Source organism: Pogona vitticeps, chromosome 3 (genome assembly GCF_051106095.1).
Source record: "Pogona vitticeps strain Pit_001003342236 chromosome 3, PviZW2.1, whole genome shotgun sequence".
In the NCBI taxonomy this organism is placed as follows: domain Eukaryota; kingdom Metazoa; phylum Chordata; class Lepidosauria; order Squamata; family Agamidae; genus Pogona; species Pogona vitticeps.
In genome coordinates this window covers 13,161,495-13,171,156 of record NC_135785.1, presented here as the reverse complement: position 1 = coordinate 13,171,156, position 9,662 = coordinate 13,161,495, and the positions used below count along the sequence as shown (strand labels likewise).

General features: G+C 40.4%; 1 protein-coding gene across 3 annotated transcripts in view; it reads right to left on the bottom strand.

Moving 5' to 3' along the window:
- Positions 1-398: 398 nt before the first annotated feature.
- Positions 399-9,662, bottom strand: part of TBL1XR1 (TBL1X/Y related 1) — a 194,604-nt gene continuing 185,340 nt past the window's right edge. For all 3 annotated transcript variants that reach the window (XM_020799055.3, XM_072996221.2, XM_072996220.2), the window contains one exon: positions 399-8,527. In XM_020799055.3, the coding sequence (XP_020654714.1) occupies positions 8,501-8,527 (27 nt within the window). In that variant the 3' untranslated portion in view covers positions 399-8,500. The remainder of the gene's footprint in view (positions 8,528-9,662) is intronic.

Genomic DNA, 9,662 nt, shown 5'->3' with positions numbered 1-9,662 from the left:
CACTCCAGCAATTTGGGTCCAAAGGTATTTGGAGGTATGTGTATCAGCACTAGCATTTGACTTCAGACCCAAAACAGGCAACTGATGCAGGATCAACCAATATATTCTTCCGAACAGCTGACCCTGTCAGCATCACAGAGCTCTATATAGTACTGACTGCAGTTTCTGGGTCAATTTGAAAGAGAATCAATTAAAAATAAATAAATAAATAACCCTAAAAAATGCAGACAAGAAAAAGTCTTTTTACTGCTACTGCAGTTTCAGACTTCTTTCCCCTCTGTGTTGTTTCTAATGGTATTTCACACTTCATTTTACTGTTTTGTTGTAAACAAACAAACTTCATGTCAAACTGCCGTGAACAAAATAAAGCTGAATTTTAAAAGATCATACAGCCAGCGTCGTATCAAAATATATTTTATTCTGGACCTCTTTCAGATCTGATTCAAATTACACTTGTCAGAGCAATACAATGCAAAGGGAAAACCGCAACAGAAAAAAAATGTGCCTAGAAAGGGATTAAGAAAAGGCTTTTTTTGGGGGGGGGGGGGGACAAAATCATTGTGATGTGTAACCAAAGTACATCATAAAAGGTGTCATTAACATGGGTCCAGGACAGTATAGAACATCTATAGCAGTCTTTCTTCAGACAATAAATCATGAAAACTGAACAATAAAAAGTATTCTTGAACAAGTAAAAAAAGAAAAAAACCTGTCACATGGGCTGGTTTTACACTTGTACAACATTTGTAATTTAACTGGATATATAACTGAAGAAATGATGTAGACATTTTTATCCAGTGCTAAAGGTAGGCTCACAGAAGTAGACCCTAAAGATTTGCAACTCCCAGTTGGAAACTTTTTTTTTACAACTCACAATTTCAACATCAGGAGAGAGGAGAGAGAGGAGGGAAGAGATTCTTTTTGTATTATCAGTAACCAGGGAACTGACTTGCTTACTGCAGCTTGTCCAGAAACAAGATTGCAAAAGCGCACAGGAGAAGCAACAACGGAACAGACTGATTTCCAGAACTTGTCCATAGATGTTAAAAGAAAAGGGGGGAGGAAGGAGGAAAATGCTTTTGTTGGTTAACCAAGACATTGGGAACTCAAGAATTCAGGCTTTGTTACAATTTTTAATTGCCTTTTACTGATACCTGCACCTTGTAAAAGAATTTGCACCAGTGTGTATAATAAGAAAAGCACAGAAGAGCTTCACATTTATTCCTTATCGCAGTATCTTCTGATATTGAAAGTTTTGCTGCTGCCCAAAGCTAGAGGCCATTCTAAACATCTTTCTGCTCTCTCAGTTCAGCATGTGTTCAAGATGAACTAAAATGAACAAAGATTCCAGCTAAAGTTGGATTTAGGTCCTCGGGCTGGAAGAACCTCCTCCTCAGCAGGCAGCTAACAAAGCAGGTGCTCTCTTGCTCTGCTTTTTAAAGACATACAATTTTGTTTGTTTACCGTATTCATTCATACATGTGCAATGCAGTTCTTGCCACTAATGTGGCAGGAGAAAAACCTGCCATCTTCAGCCGCTTGCTGGAGAAAAGACGCCAAAGTTTAGCACGAAATAAAACCAAGCACCTCTGAGGCCAGCGCACTGCACCTATGGTTTCCTTGACATCTATGGCATAAACTTTCCTTATGACTCAGTGTCTGTGAGCCACAATGCTGCCCTCTTCAGCAAAAGCACGTGAAATCCATTTCTATCAATTCTGGGAGCAGGATCAGAATCACCGGCAACTTTCCGCCTCCCAAAGTTTCAAGGTTTCATTGCTCAGCAAAGGAAATTTACACTCCCCACACTCTCTTTACAACATTTTTAAAAACAGGCAAAGACTTCTTGCAATTATTGAGTGGTGGTGATGCAAATATTGAATCTATTTTGTTATCTCTGTAATTTTTTTAAATCTCCCATCACAGTGTAAATTATGCCACATAAGGCTGATAATATCCTCAGCCATTGCAGGGTTTTTCAGCATTAAACATTTCTAATCCCCTTCCCCCCACCCCGAGGTCCCAAAGTTCCCATGGAATCCCTTTGGTCTTGAGGAAGCTGTTGGTGTGTTGTCTGTGTGTTTGTCATGGGATGGGAGGAAGTCTTTGTTTTTGAAAAGTTGCTCCCACAGCAGTTTTGGGATGACTTTACCAGTGGCTGCAATTTTCTGAACTTCGTTGTGATTTTCTAAAAACCCTGGCAACAATTAAAAGAAATTAAAGCTTTCTCCCCATCCCACAGCCCCCACAATGCCTACCCCACCATGAAGGGGATTCCACTGGAGCCTTGGAACCTTCCGAGGGGAAGGATTAGAAATTTTTAATTTCCAACCCCCCCCCCCCAAAAGACCCATAGGATCTGGTGATGTCTTCAGCAATCTGTTGCATAAACTACACTGTTGTATTATAGGCAATGTGAATCAAGTGTTCTCCTTCTACCTCATTTCTCAATACCATCCTTTTATCTTTTCGGCATTTAAGAAAATGTTTAAAAGAAAACATACACCTGGATCACCCTAAATCTACTGGGCCTTTACGTATTTTTGCTCCAAAACTTTAAAGCAAGTTTTAAAATGTCCCACAAGTATAGAAAAGCAATAAAGGTAACTAAAAATCTTTGGTCTTTTTCTGTCACATGTAACTACAAGAATCAACAAGAAGTTTTTAATTTGTTTCATTTTCATGCTAAGTGCTTTAATCTGCCACCTTCCAACTCACAAAACATCTAAAGAAAGGCAATCATCTTGTAAAAAGAAGCAAAGTGATTTAAAAAAGGAGCTCTAGGAAATGGGATTTCAGGTACTATGCCTGAATTTTTAAAAATTCAATAGCTAGTTAACATTTATTCTTATTGGAATACCTGAACATCCTGAAGATTGTTATCTCAGGGTCCTTGCAGTCAAAGGGAAATGGAGAATTTTTGAAGTCACATCCTCATTGCTGTGCAAAGATGTGAAACGCTAGTGTTATAGACTAAACATCCCAGAATACTAGATGCTGGGGTCTTCTGGGAGCTGTAGTCCAACCCTCAACTCCCTTTTACCACCTGTTTCTGTGTACCTACACTAATGCCATCAGAGCTCATCTTCAAAAACGGGACTGCAGAACAGCACCACCCCTTTTCATAAGCTTCACCCAACTGATGGAGATGCACTTTTCTTTTTTTCCCATTTCGCACACACTGCAAAGCTTTTATTTTTATATCAACAGTTTGCAAACCACAATTAAGATGTGGCAGAAAATGAGAAAAAAGCCCATGCATTTTGTAATCCTAAATACTACAATGAATTGTCCTGACATGTCTCCTCTTCTCCCCATAATCTGTTTCATTGACTTTTCTCCAAGTAATGTTAAGGACCTAGGTCCATGTTAGGGCAGAACTACATGTGATCCCAGCAAATGCATTATTCATTCCCAAACCTGTGCTTCACAGATGATGGAAATGAGAGAGCAGCTACAAACTGGATTTAGAACAAGGAAGGGGTTGCTTTCACATCCGCCCTTGTGTTGGCTCACTCACCCCCTACAAATGTTGAAGCCGTTCGTCCCCAAGCTGCGTTTACTCCTGCTTTTGGAACCTAGCTGGGAGAAATGATTAACAGAAGTAGTTGCAGGGCAGTATCAGTGGATGGGGGGAAGGATTATGCACCCCATTCCATCTCACATACTTTCCCTTACACATCCCCACTACACATGAGTGTTACAAGCAAAGCACATGGTTGAGTACCACTAAGGCGTAGCTTCACCCTGAGAGGACCAGACAGCAATGGAAGAAGATACTTGCTACCCTCTCTCTGCAGTAGATGACAAATGACACTTGAGAATTTTCCTCTGATTATACCAGCTTTTGGTAATTAACATTGCATTTTGCACACATTTCACATTGATGCTAAGAAGGAAGTCACATTTAGAGGTGGAGCAGCACTGTGGCACACCAACAAAGGACAGCAGCAAAAAAAGAAAAAAGAAAAAAAAGAAATGAAAAAAAATCCTGACAGTTTGGGGCTTGCCATTCAAGCCTGCATCTGTACGAATATGCAACATGATATGGGTCTTTCTCCGTCCCAATGCCTTGTCACTAAAGCTGAGCCCAGATCCTGATTATTGTTTTGCCTTTTGAAAGTGGCTCACACAATGGGATGAAGCAGGACAGAGAGGCTGGAGTACAGTGGGGGGGGGGGAGAAACTACTTCCTCAGGGCAAGCATCTCTGATGTGTGTAATTTTATGTGGTTTAGGCTATACTGTGCACCCTATCTCATATTCTTTCAAGAGCACTGCAATGCACATGGGCTTAAACCCAACAGCTAATTCCAATGAGAGGAGACTTACTGAATCAATTGCTGAACATTATTAATCCACATGTAAATCCTACCACATTCAACTGGTCCTCCCTAGCTGGAATTAGCCATTGGATTTAAGACCACATCTGGCCCCCCAGATGTTTGGCTCAAGCAAAGCATGTTTCCTTCTGGCCTAGTTAATGGCTTGGGAGTTCCAGGATCCACTGCATGTTTTTCAAGAAGACTGACTGAGCCTCTGGCCCACTCAATCAATCATGATTCTGAATCATATTAAAGGCAAAAACAGGAGAAGTGAGGAAAATCAGCCCAGCATTTGGTGATGATGAAGCTCAATAACGTCTACATGCTATATCATACTTAAATGGCTAGAATCAAATTTTTAAAAGAACAACCCAAAACAAACAAACAAACAAAGAAAAACACAGCTAAACATTTGCAAAACCAGAAAGGTGAACGTTGCCGTGGAATCTTGCAGCTGTGTCAAAAAAAGAGTTCAACACCATCTCTTCTTTTGTTTTTTTGTTTTTTACATTTTAAAGTCCGCTGAAACATCCGTTCAATAGCTTGTATGAAAAATGAACAGACCGTCCATATCAAAATACAAAAGTACTATCAAGAATCACCTCTGACTTTTTTTTTAAAGATTTAAGTTCAGTGCAATTGACATTTGTGTTGCTAAAGGAAAAAGGAAATGCTGTTTAAATATACTCAAAATAAAAATCCCCCTCAAAACACATTTTTGTGTCTATTCCTGGGAGCACAGTTTAAAATTATTGCACAGATTATTTATTTATTTTTACATTTTTAAAACTTTTTTATTATTATTTTAATAACGACAGAGGTCAGCCACAGTCCTGGACCTCTAACAATAAAAAGCAAGATTTTTCAAGTGCCAGATACTCAACAGGTTAAATTTCTTACATACGTACTGTAATTCACAGGGAAATTGTCCTGACCTCCTTGAGTCTATTTCCAAAACTCTACTAACAGCTAGTACACAGCTGTATTGGACAACTGATTGCCTTTACGGGTATAAATTTTCCACTTCTTTTCTTACAACGCCATGTATACGAGTATAATATCCCATTAATAACTAGGTGTGTGTGTCTGTCTCTGTGTGTGTATTGATGTGGATTAAAATGGGTGTTGTGACTTAAATGTCTGAACTCTAGGCTCCTCCAGGGCATGGTTTCATGTGTGCACACAGAGACGCAGCAGAAACCAAGGCTAAAAAAAGAAGTTATTTGAATTTTTTAGAAGTTTAATTACCTGTGCTAGCTTAATCTACAAGGAAATATAAAAGGACAGAGCTACATGTTCCATAGAAAACAGATCTGCTGCTGTAATTGGCAGTAGTGTTGGGTTCCCCAACTCTCTCCATGTCACCCTCAATCCAAATGCCAGTCCGGACTAGAGTTGCCGTCATGAACAAGTAGACACTCTGCGAGCCAGCATTTATCTGTTTTCCAGTGGCTCAAATAGTGTACACCCAGTTTGGACTAACAATTAGATTGAGATCATGGCATCTACCCAGGGGTCCAGCAGGGAAATGTCTTGTTATGATGACAGTCCTCATGTTAAGTTGTAGTAGATAGAACAAAGGAAACAGAATTCAGCATGTGGGTTGCCAATTTCAAAGGCCTTTCTTCTTTTGGGGGATTTATATGCATTTTCAAAGGCAGTCCCATTCATACGAGATGTCATTTTGCCCACAGAAAAGGAAGGAAAACAAGGAGATGTCCTGTTGCTATGGTGACAAAAGTACAGTGACCTTTGCAAAGCAACTGGGTCTAAATCACTCGTCTAAGTAAAAAACGGAGGGGAATGTAAAATACCACCAAATCCTTCTTTTTAAGGAAAAAGGAAAAGCCGGGAGCTGCTTGAAACATAATGCATCAGCAGAATTGGCAGGTAGCTTCCCTCATGCTGTATGTTTACTGAGAGGATACTACTAACGGTATGACTTCTAATCAAATGTGGGCAGGCGAACTCTTGTGAGAGACACCTCTCACCATGAAGAAAGGAAAGGCTGTAATTGATACTTAAAACAAAGATCTACTCTAAAGTTGTGATCATATTCCTCCCATGAAAACAAATAGCAGCTTATGTTTATCCTCAAATTTGTGTTCATTTGGGAGAGAAGAAATGTCACAAGCTCATACAAAAATTAGGAGGCCAGAGCAGCAGGGTGAAATTAGTGCAAGACGTATTTTCTTTTACGGAAGCTCAGTCGCTAGTTATTAAAATAAAACTTGAAGCAAGTCCTCGGTTGTAAGACATCATCTTTTCATTTCAAATCTAAGGGGCAAGAATTCATTGGGAGCTTCACCAGCACATGTTTTGCTGAGCATGCCACGATGCTGCTCTCCCCCCCCCATTTCAACAGATTTTATATCGACAACATTTCCAGTGGATCAGTACCATTACAGATTAAACTTTTTCCCTCATTCCAGAAGCAATAGAAAAGAGATGTCAAAGGGTTGTGTCTTTTCTTTTTTTGTATGAAAGAAAATTAAAAAAAAACCCAACAAAACAAAACACACACCTCCCCAAATTTTTAATTTGGCTGCACTCGACATCTGAGTAAGAAGGGCAAAACTATCACAGAAGTTGTAGCAGAAAACCATTGGCCTGGATGATTTTAAAGATGTCACTATTCCTTATCTCCACCATTTCATTCCTTCTCATAACAGAATGCAGTTGGACCATAATGATGCTTTCAAAGAAAAAAAAAAAAAGGACCCAGATTTTCCTCTTTTTTTTTTTAAGTCCAGTGGCAGCATTTGGAATGTACACATGCATCTGAAATAGGGACATGTCAATTAGGACTTACTCCTTGGATCAAGGAGTGTAGGTTGGCATGCAGAGCGAAGCCCTACCTGCCGATCACAAAAAGGGCTGAAATGCGCATGTGAGGAGGGGAGTGTGCTCGTCCTACCTCCTCGGTGGTCTATCAGGCAGTCTGAAGAGGCATCCCTTGCAGAAGGTGTTGTCCTCTCCAGAGTTGCTCCGCAGATGGGTTCAGAGACAGAGGAACAGGAATAGCATGTATCCTCTTTATATGCTTATTTCAACCATTTCTTGTTAATGCCTGGATTGAGCCACACAGGGCTCTGCAAGCACACAGTCCTATAAAAGTGTAACCTTTAACTAGTGATCCTCCAGTGGGCCAAATGGCACCAGCCGGGTCGCCTGCTGCGCATGTTCCAAACACCGATCTATCTCCTGCATGCTTATTCTTTCATTCATTTTTGTACCCTTCAACGTTTGGCAGAAATGTGTCAAGTAAAGAACGTCTTTCTCAAATGGTCAGTATCAAAAGGACGCTGCTTCCACCCCATAAGCTCATGACCACTAGCTCTTAGAAGGTAAAGGAATGTTCGAACTTCCCATTTCTACAGGTTCTGCTTTGTTTCTCCTTCTGGATGAAACTGTGAGCAGATACTAACAGCATGGCCCTGATGTGTACAGTGTTAGAGATCATGCATTCAAAAGGCCTGTAGGAGAAAGACTTCCCCTGCAGGTATGAATCAACAGGCGGCTGGCCCACCACCATCACTACGAAACAGATGCACACCTTGCTTTCTGCAGCAATAAAAACTAAACGGGGGGGGGGTGTCTGTGTGGAGGAAGGAACAACAATGAACACATTACTGTTGAGAACGTATGCAAACCCATTTCTCCTGTACATAAAAACTGCTCATCACCTACCAAGAAAGAAAGCCAAAAAGAAGAAAAAGAAGAAGAAAATCAATATTTGAAAGCTTTAAGGAAGGGTGAAGGTATTGTGGGGAAATTTTGTATGAGGGGGGAAGCAGCCATATGTAGCTTTCCCCAATTTTGGTGCACTCAATGGGCTGCTCATATACAGTTAGGTATTTTTCTCTTGTCCTGGTTTTTTCCCCATTTCCAAAATGCTTACATGTTATTTGTCTGAGTGGGGGCACAGCAGATTCCAGCATTTGGTGAGCAGGCTTCATAAGCTGTAACAAAACTCTGTCATCTTCTTCGGGGGTGTAATCGTTTGCTTTGCTTTTTTTCCTTTTAATATTCAGTATATGTATATAATTCTTTCAGGTTTGGCTGTAGTGGACTGGCCATGGTTCAATTGGGACTATAGCAGTACATGGGTTAAGGGGACAGTCATTTTGGCTATGTACACATTCATAGTCGGTCCATGGCTTCCACCTAGTAGCGCTATTTCCGTAGGTCTAATACACAAACCTGCAAAAGGGAGGAAGGGGAAGAGTTGGTATATTCAGAAATACAAGAGACTAATGCAAAAAAACATGCACATGATTCTGCAAAAAAATGGGCCAAATTCTACTGAAAGCTATGTTGGCGTAACTCCATCAGCGTACACGTGAGTTGTGAATTGCCACAGGTTCAGAAGTCAGCCCTGGCATCTCCTGCTGCGCACTGAGTCACATACCTCGTGTTCGATATGCCTGCACTGACTTCTTAACTTGTGGCAACTCCTAGCAGAGTTTCGTGACCCTGGAATTATGCTGGTGGGAGTAACTGATAGGATTCTGGCCAATCAGATAAATGCAACAGAAGAGATGCTCATCAGTGCTTTCTAACCATTTTAGCATCCAAGGCAACATCTATGTAGAGTATGTAACTGGCTGGCACCCTGAACTTCAACCATTTTATACTGCAACAATTTTAAGAGGCTTTACTTGCTATGCAGAATACTGAACAGAATGGACCTTGAACTTGCATCCTTGCTTTTTATAGGGAAACCTCACCAAGAACTTAGAAATCCCTGTGGCTCATCTATGCTTGTGAATCCTCTATCATGTGTGAAAGCAAATACATATTCACTTTTTCTTCTGTTGAAAAATGAAAATGACTCTCCTAGGCCATATTTCTACTTTGCAGCACTGGGATATAATTATAGCCCTTTTGGGGTGTCCAGATAAGGTTGGGGAGGTGCCTGATGTAACCTTCTCCATGGGTTTTTATAAACAAGAAACTGAATGCTGAAAAAAGGCTAATGAGAATCCATTTTTCAACTGGATTCTGGCAGAAGGCTTGTAGGTCCACAGATTTTTTAAAATCCTTTTGTTTCCAATATTTGTTTGTGAAGCCCTTCCAGACAAACAACTCAACATTATTAACCAAGAATTATTATTAAGTTTTGAGTGATAATTTCTAGCTGGAGGTCCTAGCTAACAGATGCCAATGAATTATGTCCCATATTTTTTCATTTATAAGACACCCCCTTTCTAAGCCCCAAAGTAAGAAAACATAGCTTTGAGTATTCAAGCCTCTGGGCTCAGAATGCTCTGACATTATGACTCCCTGATGAATCTGAGCACTGCCTACAGGCTCCACCTCCAATGAGGTGTGTTCC